This window comes from Strongylocentrotus purpuratus, unplaced genomic scaffold, assembly GCF_000002235.5.
Source record: "Strongylocentrotus purpuratus isolate Spur 01 unplaced genomic scaffold, Spur_5.0 spur5_scaffold_7, whole genome shotgun sequence".
Taxonomy (NCBI): Eukaryota; Metazoa; Echinodermata; class Echinoidea; order Camarodonta; family Strongylocentrotidae; genus Strongylocentrotus; species Strongylocentrotus purpuratus.
The window spans coordinates 24,209,645-24,228,483 of record NW_022145613.1 but is presented as its reverse complement, the minus strand read 5'-3'; the positions used below and the strand labels follow the sequence as shown (position 1 = coordinate 24,228,483).

At 37.6% G+C, this 18,839-nt stretch overlaps 2 protein-coding genes and 1 long non-coding RNA gene across 3 annotated transcripts; all 3 read left to right on the top strand.

Moving 5' to 3' along the window:
* Positions 1-8,600: 8,600 nt before the first annotated feature.
* Positions 8,601-11,852, top strand: LOC115919891 (acidic leucine-rich nuclear phosphoprotein 32 family member B-like). Its single transcript, XM_030974482.1, has 5 exons — positions 8,601-8,691; positions 9,563-9,667; positions 10,430-10,528; positions 11,317-11,415; positions 11,836-11,852. Exons 1-5 carry the CDS (start codon positions 8,601-8,603, stop codon positions 11,850-11,852), a joined length of 411 nt encoding a protein of 136 aa, XP_030830342.1.
* A 474-nt stretch (positions 11,853-12,326) lies between these two features.
* LOC105438911 lies at positions 12,327-12,917 on the top strand. The gene is made up of 2 exons (XR_971116.2): positions 12,327-12,405; positions 12,817-12,917. It is a non-coding gene; the product is annotated as an uncharacterized LOC105438911 (long non-coding RNA).
* A 37-nt stretch (positions 12,918-12,954) lies between these two features.
* On the top strand, positions 12,955-16,003 carry LOC115919890. Its single transcript, XM_030974481.1, has 5 exons — positions 12,955-12,969; positions 13,483-13,650; positions 14,206-14,319; positions 14,757-14,853; positions 15,879-16,003. The coding sequence occupies exons 1-5, from the start codon at positions 12,955-12,957 to the stop codon at positions 15,887-15,889; spliced, it is 405 nt and encodes a 134-aa protein (XP_030830341.1). The 3' UTR covers positions 15,890-16,003.
* The last annotated feature ends 2,836 nt before the right edge of the window (positions 16,004-18,839 follow it).

Below are 18,839 nucleotides of genomic sequence, written 5' to 3'. Positions count from 1 at the left end.
ATCACTGAACTTAGCAGTGTGGGAATGCATCCTATGATCTTATGAATCTAGAAAGAGAGAGAGAAACTTACAGGGTAACAGACAGGGAGTGGATGACTTTCTTCCATCACTGAACATAGCAGTGTGGGAATGCATCCTATGATCTTATGAATCTAGAGAGAGAGAAACTTACAGGGTAACAGACAGGGAGCAGATGACTCTCTTCCATCACTGAACATAGCAGTGTGGGAATGCATCCTATGATCTTATGAATCTAGAGAGAGAGAGAGAGAAACTTACAGGGTAACAGACAGGGAGAAGATGACTTTCTTCCATCACTGAACTTAGCAGTGTGGGAATGCATCCTATGATCTTATGAATCTAGAGAGAGAGAGAGAGAAACTTACAGGGTAACAGACAGGGAGCGGATGAATTTCTTCCATCACTGAACTTAGCAGTGTGGGAATGCATCCTATGATGTAATGAATCTAGAGAGAGAGAAGCTTACAGGGTAACAGACAGGGAGCGGATGAATTTCTTCCATCACTGAACTTAGCAGTGTGGGAATGCATCCTATGATCTTATGAATCTAGAAAGAGAGAGAGAAACTTACAGGGTAACAGACAGGGAGTGGATGACTTTCTTCCATCACTGAACATAGCAGTGTGGGAATGCATCCTATGATCTTATGAATCTAGAGAGAGAGAAACTTACAGGGTAACAGACAGAGAGCAGATGACTCTCTTCCATCACTGAACATAGCAGTGTGGGAATGCATCCTATGATCTTATGAATCTGGAGAGAGCGAGAGAAACTTACAGGGTAACAGACAGGGAGCAGATGACTTTCTTCCATCACTGAACTTAGCAGTGTGGGAATGCATCCTATGATCTTATGAATCTAGAGAGAGAGAGAGAAACTTACAGGGTAACAGACAGGGAGCGGATGAATTTCTTCCATCACTGAACTTAGCAGTGTGGGAATGCATCCTATGATCTTATGAATCTAGAGAGAGAGAGAGAGAGAGAAACTTACAGGGTAACAGACAGGGAGTGGATGACTTTCTTCCATCACTGAACTTAGCAGTGTGGGAATGCATCCTATGATCTTATGAATCTAGAGAGAGAGAGAGAGAAAATTACAGGGTAACAGACAGGGAGCGGATGAATTTCTTCCATCACTGAACTTAGCAGTGTGGGAATGCATCCTATGATCTTATGAATCTAGAGAGAGAGAGAGAAACTTACAGGGTAACAGACAGGGAGCGGATGAATTTCTTCCATCACTGAACTTAGCAGTGTGGGAATGCATCCTATGATCTTATGAATCTAGAGAGAGAGAGAGAAACTTACAGGGTAACAGACAGAGAGTGGATGACTTTCTTCCATCACTGAACATAGCAGTGTGGGAATGCATCCTACGATCTTATGAATCTAGAGAAAGAGAGAGAAACTTACACGGTAACAGACAGGGAGCGGATGACTCTCTTCCATCACTGAACTTAGCAATGTGGGAATGCATCCTATGATCTTATGAATCTAGAGAGAGAGAAACTTACAGGGTAACAGACAGAGAGCAGATGACTCTCTTCCATCACTGAACATAGCAGTGTGGGAATGCATCCTATGATCTTATGAATCTGGAGAGAGTGAGAGAAACTTACAGGGTAACAGACAGGGAGCAGATGACTTTCTTCCATCACTGGACTTAGCAGTGTGGGAATGCATCCTATGATCTTATGAATCTAGAGAGAGAGAGAGAAACTTACAGGGTAACAGACAGGGAGCGGATGAATTTCTTCCATCACTGAACTTAGCAGTGTGGGAATGCATCCTATGATCTTATGAATCTAGAGAGAGAGAGAGAGAGAGAAACTTACAGGGTAACAGACAGGGAGTGGATGACTTTCTTCCATCACTGAACTTAGCAGTGTGGGAATGCATCCTATGATCTTATGAATCTAGAGAGAGAGAGAGAGAAAATTACAGGGTAACAGACAGGGAGCGGATGAATTTCTTCCATCACTGAACTTAGCAGTGTGGGAATGCATCCTATGATCTTATGAATCTAGAGAGAGAGAGAGAAACTTACAGGGTAACAGACAGGGAGCGGATGAATTTCTTCCATCACTGAACTTAGCAGTGTGGGAATGCATCCTATGATCTTATGAATCTAGAGAGAGAGAGAGAAACTTACAGGGTAACAGACAGAGAGTGGATGACTTTCTTCCATCACTGAACATAGCAGTGTGGGAATGCATCCTACGATCTTATGAATCTAGAGAAAGAGAGAGAAACTTACACGGTAACAGACAGGGAGCGGATGACTCTCTTCCATCACTGAACTTAGCAATGTGGGAATGCATCCTATGATCTTATGAATCTAGAGAGAGAGAGAGAAACTTACAGGGTAATAGACTGGGAGTGGATGACTTTCTTCCATCACTGAACTTAGCAGTGTGGGAATGCATCCTATGATGTAATGAATCTAGAGAGAGAGAAGCTTACAGGGTAACAGACAGGGAGCGGATGAATTTCTTCCATCACTGAACTTAGCAGTGTGGGAATGCATCCTATGATCTTATGAATCTAGAAAGAGAGAGAGAAACTTACAGGGTAACAGACAGGGAGTGGATGACTTTCTTCCATCACTGAACATAGCAGTGTGGGAATGCATCCTATGATCTTATGAATCTAGAGAGAGAGAAACTTACAGGGTAACAGACAGGGAGCAGATGACTCTCTTCCATCACTGAACATAGCAGTGTGGGAATGCATCCTATGATCTTATGAATCTAGAGAGAGAGAGAGAGAAACTTACAGGGTAACAGACAGGGAGAAGATGACTTTCTTCCATCACTGAACTTAGCAGTGTGGGAATGCATCCTATGATCTTATGAATCTAGAGAGAGAGAGAGAGAAACTTACAGGGTAACAGACAGGGAGCGGATGAATTTCTTCCATCACTGAACTTCGCAGTGTGGGAATGCATCCTATGATCTTATGAATCTAGAGAGAGAGAGAGAAACTTACAGGGTAACAGACAGGGAGCGGATGAATTTCTTCCATCACTGAACTTAGCAGTGTGGGAATGCATCCTATGATCTTATGAATCTAGAGAGAGAGAGAGAGAAAATTACAGGGTAACAGACAGGGAGCGGATGAATTTCTTCCATCACTGAACTTAGCAGTGTGGGAATGCATCCTATGATCTTATGAATCTAGAGAGAGAGAGAGAGAAAATTACAGGGTAACAGACAGGGAGCGGATGAATTTCTTCCATCACTGAACTTAGCAGTGTGGGAATGCATCCTATGATCTTATGAATCTAGAGAGAGAGAGAGAAACTTACAGGGTAACAGACAGGGAGCGGATGAATTTCTTCCATCACTGAACTTAGCAGTGTGGGAATGCATCCTATGATCTTATGAATCTAGAGAGAGAGAGAGAAACTTACAGGGTAACAGACAGAGAGTGGATGACTTTCTTCCATCACTGAACATAGCAGTGTGGGAATGCATCCTACGATCTTATGAATCTAGAGAAAGAGAGAGAAACTTACACGGTAACAGACAGGGAGCGGATGACTCTCTTCCATCACTGAACTTAGCAGTGTGGGAATGCATCCTATGATGTAATGAATCTAGAGAGAGAGAAGCTTACAGGGTAACAGACAGGGAGCGGATGAATTTCTTCCATCACTGAACTTAGCAGTGTGGGAATGCATCCTATGATCTTATGAATCTAGAAAGAGAGAGAGAAACTTACAGGGTAACAGACAGGGAGTGGATGACTTTCTTCCATCACTGAACATAGCAGTGTGGGAATGCATCCTATGATCTTATGAATCTAGAGAGAGAGAAACTTACAGGGTAACAGACAGGGAGCAGATGACTCTCTTCCATCACTGAACATAGCAGTGTGGGAATGCATCCTATGATCTTATGAATCTAGAGAGAGAGAGAGAGAAACTTACAGGGTAACAGACAGGGAGAAGATGACTCTCTTCCATCACTGAACATAGCAGTGTGGGAATGCATCCTATGATCTTATGAATCTAGAGAGAGGGAGCGAAACTTACAGGGTAACAGACAGGGAGTGGATGATTTTCTTCCATCACTAAACAAAGCAGTGTGGGAATGAATCCTATGATCTTATGAATCTAGAGAAAGAGAGAGAAACTTACAGGGTAACAGACAGGGAGTGGATGACTCTCTTCCATCACTGAACTTAGCAGTGTGGGAATGCATCCTATGATCTTATGAATCTAGAGAGAGAGAGAGAGAAACTTACAGGGTAACAGACAGGGAGTGGATGACTTTCTTCCATCACTGAACATAGCAGTGTGGGAATGCATCCTATGATCTTATGAATCTAGAGAGAGAGAGAGAAACTTACAGGGTGACAGACGAGGAGCGGATGACTCTCTTCCCTCACTGAACATAGCAGTGTGGGAATGCATCCTATGATCTTATGAATCTGGAGAGAGCGAGAGAAACTTACAGGGTAACAGACAGGGAGCAGATGACTTTCTTCCATCACTGAACTTAGCAGTGTGGGAATGCATCCTATGATCTTATGAATCTAGAAAGAGAGAGAAACTTACAGGGTAACAGACAGGGAGCGGATGAATTTCTTCCATCACTGAACTTAGCAGTGTGGGAATGCATCCTATGATCTTATGAATCTAGAGAGAGAGAGAGAGAGAGAGAGAGAAACTTACAGGGTAACAGACAGGGAGTGGATGACTTTCTTCCATCACTGAACTTAGCAGTGTGGGAATGCATCCTATGATCTTATGAATCTAGAGAGAGAGAGAGAGAAACTTACAGGGTAACAGACAGGGAGCGGATGAATTTCTTCCATCACTGAACTTCGCAGTGTGGGAATGCATCCTATGATCTTATGAATCTAGAGAGAGAGAGAGAAACTTACAGGGTAACAGACAGGGAGCGGATGAATTTCTTCCATCACTGAACTTAGCAGTGTGGGAATGCATCCTATGATCTTATGAATCTAGAGAGAGAGAGAGAGAAAATTACAGGGTAACAGACAGGGAGCGGATGAATTTCTTCCATCACTGAACTTAGCAGTGTGGGAATGCATCCTATGATCTTATGAATCTAGAGAGAGAGAGAGAGAAAATTACAGGGTAACAGACAGGGAGCGGATGAATTTCTTCCATCACTGAACTTAGCAGTGTGGGAATGCATCCTATGATCTTATGAATCTAGAGAGAGAGAGAGAAACTTACAGGGTAACAGACAGGGAGCGGATGAATTTCTTCCATCACTGAACTTAGCAGTGTGGGAATGCATCCTATGATCTTATGAATCTAGAGAGAGAGAGAGAAACTTACAGGGTAACAGACAGAGAGTGGATGACTTTCTTCCATCACTGAACATAGCAGTGTGGGAATGCATCCTACGATCTTATGAATCTAGAGAAAGAGAGAGAAACTTACACGGTAACAGACAGGGAGCGGATGACTCTCTTCCATCACTGAACTTAGCAATGTGGGAATGCATCCTATGATCTTATGAATCTAGAGAGAGAGAGAGAAACTTACAGGGTAATAGACTGGGAGTGGATGACTTTCTTCCATCACTGAACTTAGCAGTGTGGGAATGCATCCTATGATGTAATGAATCTAGAGAGAGAGAAGCTTACAGGGTAACAGACAGGGAGCGGATGAATTTCTTCCATCACTGAACTTAGCAGTGTGGGAATGCATCCTATGATCTTATGAATCTAGAAAGAGAGAGAGAAACTTACAGGGTAACAGACAGGGAGTGGATGACTTTCTTCCATCACTGAACATAGCAGTGTGGGAATGCATCCTATGATCTTATGAATCTAGAGAGAGAGAAACTTACAGGGTAACAGACAGGGAGCAGATGACTCTCTTCCATCACTGAACATAGCAGTGTGGGAATGCATCCTATGATCTTATGAATCTAGAGAGAGAGAGAGAGAAACTTACAGGGTAACAGACAGGGAGAAGATGACTCTCTTCCATCACTGAACATAGCAGTGTGGGAATGCATCCTATGATCTTATGAATCTAGAGAGAGGGAGCGAAACTTACAGGGTAACAGACAGGGAGTGGATGATTTTCTTCCATCACTAAACAAAGCAGTGTGGGAATGAATCCTATGATCTTATGAATCTAGAGAAAGAGAGAGAAACTTACAGGGTAACAGACAGGGAGCGGATGACTCTCTTCCATCACTGAACTTAGCAGTGTGGGAATGCATCCTATGATCTTATGAATCTAGAGAGAGAGAGAGAGAGAAACTTACAGGGTAACAGACAGGGAGTGGATGACTTTCTTCCATCACTGAACATAGCAGTGTGGGAATGCATCCTATGATCTTATGAATCTAGAGAGAGAGAGAGAAACTTACAGGGTGACAGACGAGGAGCGGATGACTCTCTTCCCTCACTGAACATAGCAGTGTGGGAATGCATCCTATGATCTTATGAATCTGGAGAGAGCGAGAGAAACTTACAGGGTAACAGACAGGGAGCAGATGACTTTCTTCCATCACTGAACTTAGCAGTGTGGGAATGCATCCTATGATCTTATGAATCTAGAAAGAGAGAGAAACTTACAGGGTAACAGACAGGGAGCGGATGAATTTCTTCCATCACTGAACTTAGCAGTGTGGGAATGCATCCTATGATCTTATGAATCTAGAGAGAGAGAGAGAGATTTGGTAGTATGGGACAGAGTGAATGAAGTATGGGACAGAAGTGTGGTCCCATTCAGCGAAGTGTGGGACATCGCCTTTCGTTTATGTACTGGCCCATACTTCCTCTCAAAATTACGGAAGTGTGGACCAAAAGGCCCACACTTCCTAGAAGTTTGGGGCAACTTCCATAGAAATGATAGTCACCAGTCTTTTGATTATGGAAAGCTGGAATGTATTGTAATTGCACAAAAAACACAATTTATCATTTAAAATTGTATTAATACATTTGTGGTTTCTTGGTTGTCGTCACAGGGAATGACGATCAAGACAAAAAACAACAACTAAGTGCTAAAATCAACTAAAAAACATAATTTTGCGGGGAGACTACCTCAAAAGGGCCTTTATAAAGTTTAATATAAAGGCACGCATGTGGACACCGGCGCCCCATACACTCTACATTAATTAGCTAATTAATACTAGGAGTTTAGCGACACAAAAACAAGGCAATAAGATGGACGAATCGAGCGATGACATGGATTTTTCTATAGATTCTACGGTAAGTACACCACATATCTCACGTTAAACTAATAGTGAACTCTAACCGTGAAAAATAATGTCTAAAAACTAGTTAACAGGGACTCTACGTACTCGTAATTAGCACGCGTTACCACCGGTATAGCGGCTAGTCGTCTAGTTACCAGATTCAGCGGTATCCCTAACTCCAGGAAGCTCCAACACCGGCGCCGCGGCGGCGGTGTTGGAGCTTCATGGAGTTACGGTACCCCCAAAACTTCCGCTGAAATTACATCTAGACCTACGTCAGGCTTTTTAATGACTGTGGAAAAATGTCAGTTTTATTCTTTTAAAACATCCCATACCAGACGGACATTTTTGTCTTGTCCAAATCTAGAATTATTGATAGTCCTTTTTAGGTTTAAGAAATAACTAATCTGGTCTAGATTATAGACTAAACATCTGATCTAGTACTTTGGAAGTAGAAATCTACTGTAGATCTAGAGGTATAGAGTTCTTAGTTAGACTTAAAGGTCTAGACCTAGATCTACTTAAAATGACACCATGATTAATGATAAAAATGTAATATTTTTCAAAGTGTTCCCAGGTTTTGTTTTGTTTTGTTTTCAATTAACTTTAGAGTAAATCAACAACTCTTTCACGTAAAGTCAGAAAACCGTATCTACTAAGCATAATTTAGCCTAGATCTAGTCTAGATCTATGACCTTTTTGATGATACAGTATGATTGAAATATGTGCTTAATTTTTAAGTATTAATCAAGTATCAGTAGACGGCTTCGGGTTAGACGGAGTCTAGGCTCTAGCTTGGTACAGTAGATAGGACACTCTGTGAAAATATTTATAAGTAAAGATTGGATGAAAAATATGATTGATGAAATTACAAAGTTCCATAGAGAGTGCTTCAGATGTTTGGAGAAGTGAATTCAACAGCTCATCTCTCCATCTCCTTTTTTTTTTAATTTTCTGGATTTGCCATTAACTAATTCCTGTAAACATGTAGATTAAAGTCATTGAAATTATTGGTGAAATTAGATATCATTATTGGTGAAATAAGTCACATTAACATTTTCACACTAAAATTCCAACTTGAACAGTAAAGAGGCATTTAGAATGGAGTAGCACAAATACATTAACAACAAGCAGTAAACACAGGCAAGGAAAGTAATTGATGATTTTGTCCTTTTCACAGATGCAAGCCAATGCACACCATATTGCCAGAATGCTAGCCTTCAACATCCCTCCCCATGTATATTACCCTCATTTGAAAAAAGGAGGCTCTCTTAAAGAACTGGCAAGAAAATTTCGAAAAAGAGATGAGAATGATGAGCAAGAAGAGGATGATGAAATGGAACTAGACGATGATGAAGAAGAGGAAGGAACAGAGGATGATGAAATGGAAGGAACAGATGAGAATGAAGAGGAAGGAGGAACAGAGGGTGGATCAGAGACTGAGGAAGGAGAAAAGAATGAAGAAACCATAAAAGGTCAGTTGTACTAGAAGAATAATGGTATATTAGAATTATTTTATTCATTGTTATTTCACTGTCTTTAATATAAATAATTATATAAAGTATTGATCGTTGAGTAGTGATTTTTCTTTATTTGTTTCTGTTTTATTTTGTCAGGAGAGCCAATGGTAACACAGTGATGATTGTGTACAAATATAGTTTTCCTGTCCAAGAACACTTGCATGAATAATCATTTTCATATTTTGTTTACTTTGTTCTTCTCAAAAATTCATTACTATATTGCATCCCAACTTAACAGGGATCATCCTTGGGCAAGTGTAATCTAAACAGTTAAAACGATTCTATCCATGTAAAAAGAGGGAATAATAGATACTCTCAAATTGTTATAAGTTGATACTCTGTTGACAAGGAGGCATGGAGGACCCCATCCCAATATGTAGTAGTATTTATACATTTTTGACATATTTAAGGGACAAGTACCTCCCCCTCCCCCTCCTTGTTATCATCATGGACCAACTTCTCCCCCTCCCCAAGGATTAATGTCCCTGAATCAGGACATGGCAAGCACACACACTTGTGTGATGGACTGTAGTTATATATGTCTGAAGGAAAATGAAAAGGGGACATGAGGAAATTTAAGGAGGTTATCATGAGCTATCAGATGGCAGTTTAGAAACAACAGAGCTGTAAACTATAATGACTGTGAAATAACTAAAGATCTCAATTTGTAGTTTTGAACTGTTCAATACAAATTCTATATCTTTGTTATATGATATGCTCTGCTATATCATTGTATTGAACAGTTCAAGATGAAAAGAAATGTTTTTTCTGTCTGAAGAGCAGTAGGTTGATGAAAGTGAGACTACTTGTTATCATTCCATTCTAGAATCTTCTAAACGTGGAGAGCCAAGCTTGAGCAAAGATGATACTGAAGATGAAGATGAAGATGAAGATGAAGATGAAGAAATCAAAGAACATCAAAAGAAATCTGGTAAATATAACCAATCATTATTTTCATGCAAAAGGTTTTTATATTCCAAACAGTTACAAAAATCAAAAATCAAAACGGCTATGATTTTGAGAAGTTCCTTTGGAACACTTCAAATAAAGTTGCATTATAAATATTGGTGTGTTTTAGGCCCTGTGCAAATAATAATTTCAAGAAATGCTCTTTATTCACATGTATTATCAAAGATTCTTTAAGAAGGAAACACTAAAAAATGATTTAACATTTATGGCAGTGTAAAATTATTTTGTTTCCTCCTAGGAAGGATGCCACATACTTTTTATTCTCAAATAATATAATATGATTTGTAAAGAAACAAACTATATCACATTCATGCTTCAATTTCCAATGTTTATCATTTTAAAGACAATTTTTGGGCTCACTCTTCAAGCCTTTATCAAGTCGAATGAAGGCAATAATGATAGCTTTAATTATAATGATTTATTGTCGTCATTCGGCTTGATAAAGGCTTGGAGAGGAAAATGAGACAGGGACATGAGGACATTTAAGGAGGTTATCATGAGCTATCAGATGATGAAAGCAATTCGGAAACAACAGAGCTGTAAACTATAATGACTGAAAAACATATATCTGAAGATCTCAATTTATAGTTTTGAACTGTTCATTACAAATTGTATATCCTTGTTATCATTGTATTGAACACTTTAAGATGAAACAAAAATGTTATTTTGTCTAAAGAGCAGTAGATTCATGAAAGTAAGATTACTTGTTATCATTTCATTCTAGAATCTTCTAAACGTGGAGAGTCAAGCTTGAGCAAAGATGATACTGAAGATGAAGATGAAGATGAAGATGAACAAATCAACGAACATCAACAGAAATCTGGTAAATATAACCAATCATTGTTATTCAAAAGGTTTTTGTATTCCAAACAGTTACAGAAATAAAATATAAAAACAGCCATGATTTTGAGAAGTTCCTTTGGAACACTTCAAATAATTTGTTTACTTTGTTCTTCTCAAAAATACATTACTATATTTCATCCCAACTTAACAGAATCATCCTTTGGCAAATGTAATCTCAAATTTTATAAATGGATACTCTACTGACAAATGGAGGACCCCATCCCAACATGTAGTAGTAATTATACATGTTTGACATATTTAAGGTGCAAGTACCCCCCCCCCCCCCCCCTTGTTATCATCATGGACCAACTTCTCCCCCTCCCCAAGGATTAATGTCCCTGAATCAGGACATGGCAGGCCCTAAATCTATCCCCTCAGGAGAGCGTAAATTCCATGGACCTCTTTATTTTAACTTCATTTTGACAGGAAAAACCAACAAACCAGGGCTTTAAACAGAACATGATACAAAGCATGCATTTTGGCCTACAAATGTGTGTGATATACTGCAGTTAAATATATCTGAAGGAAAATGGGAAGGGAACATAAGGAAATTCAAGGAGGTTATCATGAGCTATCAGATGATGAAAGCAATTCAGAAACTACAGAAGTGTAAACTATAATGACTGTGAAACAGATAACTGAAGATCTCAATTTATAGTTTGAAATTGTTCATTACAAATTGTATATCCTTGTTATCATTGTATTGAACACTTTAAGATGAACAATAGGTTGATGAAAGTAAGATTACTTGTTATCATTTCATTCTAGAATCTTCTAAACGTGGAGAGTCAAGCTTGAGCAAAGATGATACTGAAGATGAAGATGAAGATGAAGATGAACAAATCAACGAACATCAACAGAAATCTGGTAAATATAACCAATCATTGTTATTCAAAAGGTTTTTGTATTCCAAACAGTTACAGAAATAAAATATCAAAACAGCCATGATTTTGAAAAGTTCCTTTGGAACACTTCAAATAATTTGTTTACTTTGTTCTTCTCAAAAATACATTACTATATTTCATCCCAACTTAACAGAATCATCCTTTGGCAAATGTAATCTGAAAGATAAAATGATAGTATCCGTGTGAAAAGGGGGAATAATGGATAATCTCAAATTTTATAAATGGATACTCTACTGACAAATGGAGGACCCCATCCCAACATGTAGTAGTAATTATACATGTTTGACATATTTAAGGTGCAAGTACCCCCCCCCCCCCCCCTCCTTGTTATCATCATGGACCAACTTCTCCCCCTCCCCAAGGATTAATGTCCCTGAATCAGGACATGGCAGGCCCTAAATTTATCCCCTCAGGAGAGCGTAAATTCCATGGACCTCTTTTTATTTTAACTTCATTTTGACATGTACAAAGCATGCATTTTGGCCTACAAATGTGTGTGATATACTGCAGTTAAATATATCTGAAGGAAAATGGGAAGGGGACATAAGGAAATTCAAGGAGGTTATCATGAGCTATCAGATGATGAAAGCAATTCAGAAACAACAGAGCTGTGAACTATAATGACTGTGAAACAGATAACTGAAGATCTCAATTTATAGTTTGAAACTGTTCATTACACATTGTATATCCTTGTTATCATTGTATTGAACACTTTAAGATGAACAAATTTGTTATTCTGTATAAAGAGCAATAGGTTGATGAAAGTAAGATTACTTGTTATCATTTCATTCTAGAATCTTCTAAACGTGGAGAGCCAAGCTTGAGCAAAGATGATACTGAAGATGAAGATGAAGATGAAGTGCCCAGTACAGCACTCAGTGAGTCTTGGAAGGACTTTGGCCTGCCAGGCAAAATCTCATCAAGGGCTATCAGGAAGACAGTGGTGACAGCAGTAAGTTAAAGACGTTGTTGTACTTCTTTTAAAAGAATGTTTCTCTTTTTGTATCCCTCTCATTTTTATCAGTAATTTTGTATGGAGTTTAGGATAATTCATTTTATGTACCCAGTTATTCTTGCTTGTCCAATGCAACCATAATGAAAAACGACCAGAGCTTATAAACTTATGAACTTGTTAGATCTTGACTTTTAATATTAAGCATTTGCCTCCATGTAGGCTCTAATTGGGGCAGATTTTAGTTTTTTTTCTAATGAAAAGAGCTCATTTCACCTCTTTTAATGTGTACTGAAGTCTCTGATCAAGTTTATGCCCCGAAACACATACTGATACTAGATGCATGTGGATTGATGCCTTCTTCTCACAGCATTTCATTCATTCCCTACGATGTTTTGTGTTCTGTTACAGGCACGAGATGAATTATCAAATGAGGAGCGGCAAAGAATCGCTAGTTTCATGTGCCATTCTATAGAAACTGCTGATCACTACTATGCTGCGAGGTATAAGACCTCACAGAACATCGAATGTAGAGACCGAGTCTGGGACATGCTTGTTGGAGAGGTAATAATTTGTTGATTACCCATGTTCTTTACATTAAAAAAATGGCTGATTTCTTCTTAATTAAGATCTCAGTGATTTCGCTTGTAATTGCCACAAAGTGCTCTGTGTGCACTTTTATTTATATACCAAGATAAACTTTGAGTTTGATTGAGTTCAATGTGAATTTGCTCATCAAATTTTCATGAACAAAGGCCAATTGTAGTAATGTATACATATTTTATGCATGATCTCCTGATGAAAAATGTCTCCCTATGTACTGAAAAGCTGGTTGGGGATCGTCAAACATTGCAACAGCTGACATGTTCATGCTAATTGCATATCTCCCAAATTTGACATTGTAAATAATGTCCCATACAGCGAACTACAAGTTGATCTACTTGCAGAGAAAGAAAATACATGAATTCAAAACATTAGGAAACTTGTCTGTTGAATGCAAACTGAAAGCACTTTTGTTGTGATAGATTTGGCCTAAATTATTAAATTGTTTGAATTTGAAATGTATGTGCATAACAGGAAGACCTGCCCTATGCCGAACAGCAGCAACAGCACAATTTGAGGCAATCACCCCAGCACAATACAGAGGCAACGGAGAGTGTGGAATCACCCAATACAGAGGCAGCAGAGAATGTGCAGTCACAACAAGCCCCCCTGACCCAACACCTACAAAATAAAACCAGAAAGGTTTGTAAACTGCTAACCCCAAACTTTCTAAATTCAAAAACAGCATTTTTTTAAAATATTTTTTTTTTTTTGGGGGGGGGGGGGGGGGATGAGTTTTTATAACCCTTCCCAACAAAGTTTGAATAATCAGGGTGTGGGCAGTTGTCAGTCCACTGCAACATTTCTGAAGCAGACTACTTTTACACTGTTCGAGCCTACATGTTGACTTTCAGGTATAAATATGATTGACTCTTTTAACCATGGTAATGGCTGATTTGAAGAACAAAAAGTTGTTTACTGCTTCCAAAGTTTGGAGCAATATGGCAGAAACATGGTTGCCATATTTGGGGTATTAATCACCATTAGCAATATTTTTAATTTTCTTCTCTTCATTTTGTCCCATTTGCAAGTTTATTAAGTGATAATGTAATATTAGACTTGGTTAGGTGGCTAGTGGTTTGTATAAGTCTGCACTGTTTATCACAGATGCAATATTCTATGCTTCCTTGAAGACATTCTTGTGATAATTTATATTTTCTTTGCCTTGACTGTACTATTCAATATTGCTTTTACCAGCCAAGATCTCGCTTAAGACTGACTAGTTCTGAACTTGAGGATATGGAAAGAACTGTCCGTGCTGTGCTCAACAGAACATGCTTCAGAACAAAGTATCCAAAATTCAGGGACATAGTGAGTATTGTAGTTATTTCCAAAAGTATTTAGCACAAGTAAATGAATAATTCATAATGTATGAAATATTGGCCAGTTAGCTGTTTGCTAATGTATCATTAGCATGTTATGGAATATTATGTCATGTCAACTGGAAGTGTTATTAGGAAGAATTAAGAGAATTTCGTTATAATGTAGGCATATTGTCTTATCTTTTGTTTTGGGGAGTAAATATATTAAAAATACTTTTGTTTAACTGATATTTCAAAGGATATAACATCTGAATATTTACACTAAATGGTTTATCTTTGATATTAAGATGTGTTTACTTTGTGTCCTTGTCAAATGACCTTTAAAAAAGTTTTATGAGGTTTAAGGGAAGTGACAAGAATTGCATATTATTCAGACATTTTTGTTGGACTGTTGATTAAATCAATTAATGTATTTATTTTGTTCAGACTGATGAAGCTTACCCCCTAATAATGGCAACTACAAGGCAGAAAATGTCAAGGCAACAGTTCTACGACAAGGCTCGCAACATGGGTCTGAGAGATGGTAAGATTATTGTCTTAATATTTCCTAGGTCTTAAAAATAGTGGAAACCAGTTGATACCAATTAAAATGTTAACATGTTTTAATGGTTTCAACTGGCCAGTTATAGCACCAGTGGATTCCAGTTTATTCTAGTTAAGAAGTCAAACAGTATTTCATGATACCAGTAATGACCAGTATACAAATTTCCAGTGGAAACCAGTAAAAGTACCAGTTGGAATAACTATCCCCAAATGGTGCTAAACTAATTCAACTAACATCCGGTTTCCTATTGGATCTAACTTGTTTCAGTTTGTTATGTTGCTTTCAAGTGAAAATAAAATGTCCCACTTGAAGCAAGTCCAATTACATTGAATGTTTTCCAGTTGAGACCAGTAGAATATATCAGTAGCCGATGGTATTTTCAACTGTATAAGGAAACTTACTACAAAAAGTTAACTGACTGGAATCAGTTAGTTGAGATCAACTGGATTTCAACTGGGATTAACTGGATATTTTTTTAAAACCTGAGGTATGATTTGGAATATGCTTGTCAGGACTTTTAAACAACCATACAAATCAAATCATGCCAAAGTCATTTAATTGGAGGAAAGCAATTGCAAGGGAACGCTTTCCTCTGGTCTCTCTTTGCAATTCAAATTGAAATTGGGATTTACATTATGTTGGCCTTAATGCATGTGAAAATGTGTCAGAAAGTGTGTTGCCATGGAAACATCAAATAGTATATATTTGTTGAAACAATAAATCGTAATAATGCAATACACTGGTGTGGGATATAAATCACCTTAACTGATATTTCTAGTTTATTATGCTTACTGTTTACAATGGTTTCATGAAATCTTAGGATCCTTTTACAGCAACTGCATATCAGAGGCTGAATTAAGTTTACATAACATATATACCAGAATCTGATTCAATGGAATCTTGGGTAACCTCATAGTTAATGTCGAGGGATAATCTAATTGTTTCAGAATACATTCAAATGGGATAACCTGTCACTTATATGTGTGTTTTTTGTCTCTCTTTAGGGCTTTGGTGACTGTATGGTGGATCGTTCAACATGTTACATTCCCTACACATCATGATGTCTTCTACCAGAGATTACTAGAGCACTCCAGAGTAAACAGAATAGTTCCAGATTCTCAGCACATTATTATATATTTTTTTGTTACAGAAGGGTTCATGTACCACTTAGGCAGCCAGTTTTTTTTTTAATGAATTAGCAAAGGCTTCAAATCGCCCTTCACCAACACAAGTTGATGTAATTTTCTTTGGGCTAAGGCTTTTGATAGAGTCGACCTTGTTTGTATTTATATAAATCACATGTCTGTTGAAATATGCTCTCGTGGATCAGGTCCTTCCTATTAAATAGGAAACAAAGCGTTTTTATGATGCTAAATTAGGTTAGGCACATGTTAAAAATGTAAAAAATCACTTCATCGTGCTAAAACTAAGACATTAATTTAAGTCACCAGTGACCAATAGCTATTTAAAGTATCTTGAAATGAAGACAAGGTATATTTGTTTATATCCTGTATAAAAGATTGTAAATCGCCTCCAAATAAGTAAATCGCCTTCAAGCACAGTTTCAGCATAATCTGAATGGTTGTCAGGTGGTATTGTATAAAAAGCATCTCATGCTATTGTGAGCAAGAGCAGCTTGCTATGATAAGTTGCATCCGATTGTGTATTGTTATGTTTATTTTTTCAGCTTGTGACATTACAAGGGAATATGAAGGTCTGGAGGATTTACAGGGGCGGATCTTAACTATTTGCAGACAAATTTTTGGGAAAATGTTTTCAAATATGTGAAACATAATTATCTACATGAAACAGTTAATAATTTGTTGATTTATGAACCAATATACATCGATAAAAGTTAATATGTTTTGATATAATAGTGAACTTTTAAGCTTCGGGGATGTACACAAGTACAGGTGTACCAAGTTTGCATATTGCATTTCTGTAATAAATAAGACAAATGAAGTCTAAGCTGCCATTACATGCCATATCAGTAAACATGGACGGGAAAATAAGTACAGTTAGAGGGATAGTGCACAAGGAAGCTTGCGACCAATGGTCAATAGTTCAATGGTTAAGAGTTAGCTTTGATAAATATGCCTTTTAACACAATGATCCACAATATATATTTCAATAAATTTACCTATACATGTTAAGGATTTCTTGTCAGAAAACAGGAATGTTGGGATGAGAAATAACGGTACTCATTTTGTTACTTGGTAACATATTAATGGTATGTACGTTGTAAAGAGTAGCGGATATATTTGTAATCATTCAAGTGGGCATATATTGCAACACACTAAGAGATCGGAATGTTGCATCCTGGGAAAGTTGATGAGAACAATATGAGTAGTTCAGGACTGAGATGAAGCTATTTCTGGGTACTGGTCTGGTGTCCTGTGGCGTTAAAGCTTCTTCAATTTAATTGAATGTTTTATTATGGTTTCGTCGCGGCCAGCGGCTGAATGGAAAAAGATTTACAGCATAATATAAACAATGAAAATGTACTCTTTTTTTTTAAAGGTAAAACATTGAAAGAAACTCAGTTATATAGAGGAAATAAGAAGGTTTATAATAATGGTCGAGATTTAGAGGTACTAGTCTACCAAAGTTTTATATATTAGGTCAGCTTGTTATAACATTATTATACATGATCATAATAATAATAATGGTGGCTACTTGCAAATTAAGCGCCCAGGTCCCTCACGCATGATGTGATGTAGGTAACAAAACCTTTAATTTTTAGTTAAGTTGGACTGAGTGAAATCAGATTTATTTTTTGAAGTAGAATTGAAATTCAGAATATTTATTTGAAATTAGAAAAACATGATGGAGAAAACCATGGAGAAATTACAAAACAAAGTTTCTTTGGGTTAATGATGTATAGACTCAATAACGAAAGCAAATGAGAGTGTAATAGTTCAATTTTATTCTAAAAGCATTATAACATTGTTGAAACTAAGCCTATAGATGAAACATAGAATATTGAAATTTATCATAATTGTATACTAGGGATTAATTAGACATCAATTTAAGGGGTTTTGTCATTTTGTAAGTTTTTTCACATTAACTCTGTACTACGTTGATATTTTGAGATTGTGTATAGTTTTATCTCATGTAACTTTGACATCGTTTGTCTGTACTCAAAGGTATATAAAGTGCATATGTTTAATAAATCCTTAAACCTGTGATACACAAGTGTTGGCGTGTCAGATGCACGGCTTTTGGTTGTGTGTGGGTGTGTGCGTTTGTGAGGATGTTTGTGTGTGCTGTAGGTCCCTTGGTCAGAAAATTTCATGATGCATATAGGCAGTACAGCCCAAACATATATGTCCGTGTGTGAAATGAATGCAAACAAAAAAAGAAATGAAATGATCGAAGGAAGAAATAAAGAAATAACGAATCAGAGAAATAAATGATGAAAGTTTGATTAAAAAAACCCTAAAAACCCATTCAAAAGTGAGGACCAGATTTCCTCTAAAGGGATGCCTGTTTGTGATGTAATAGTATGACCATGCATAACAAGGGCATTTAAATGGTGTTGTTGTTGTAATCGTAGTGTTTAACTCAGCAAGCTAGGGGCCGGTTCCTTGAAACCGTCATAAGTCTAACTTCTTGACTATCCCATTCAAACGTGTGATATAGAATTAACACGCGTTTCAATGGGAAAGTCAAGAAGCTGGACTTAAGACTGTTTCGAGGAACGGGCCCCTGGATACATTCCTCGAAAGAGGGCGTCCCGCATTCTCGTATCAGGTTCATCAGGTTCATTTTTACACCTCTTCAGACTATGTTTAAAATGTGCCCTTTGGGTCTTAAATAATAAGATATCAGAGATTAAACTATAAGTAGAAGTTTTAATGATACATTTACACCATTTTCCTGCAATATTTATCATAAGAATTTGTTAAAGAACCATCTTCTGTAGGCGTCCCACACTTCCTTTTTTAGTAATTTTTATATATCGC

Coding starts and splice junctions, on each gene's coding strand:
- LOC115919890 (XM_030974481.1), top strand. Junction 13,651..14,205: donor TACAAAATAAAACCAGAAAG/GTTTGTAAACTG, acceptor TGCTTTTACCAG/CCAAGATCTCGCTTAAGACT. Junction 14,320..14,756: donor ATCCAAAATTCAGGGACATA/GTGAGTATTGTA, acceptor TATTTTGTTCAG/ACTGATGAAGCTTACCCCCT.
- LOC115919891 (XM_030974482.1), top strand. CDS start 8,601: ATGGAAGGAACAGATGAGAATGAAGAGGAAGGAGGAACAGAGGGTGGA. Junction 8,692..9,562: donor GAATGAAGAAACCATAAAAG/GTCAGTTGTACT, acceptor ATTCCATTCTAG/AATCTTCTAAACGTGGAGAG. Junction 9,668..10,429: donor AGAACATCAAAAGAAATCTG/GTAAATATAACC, acceptor ATTTCATTCTAG/AATCTTCTAAACGTGGAGAG.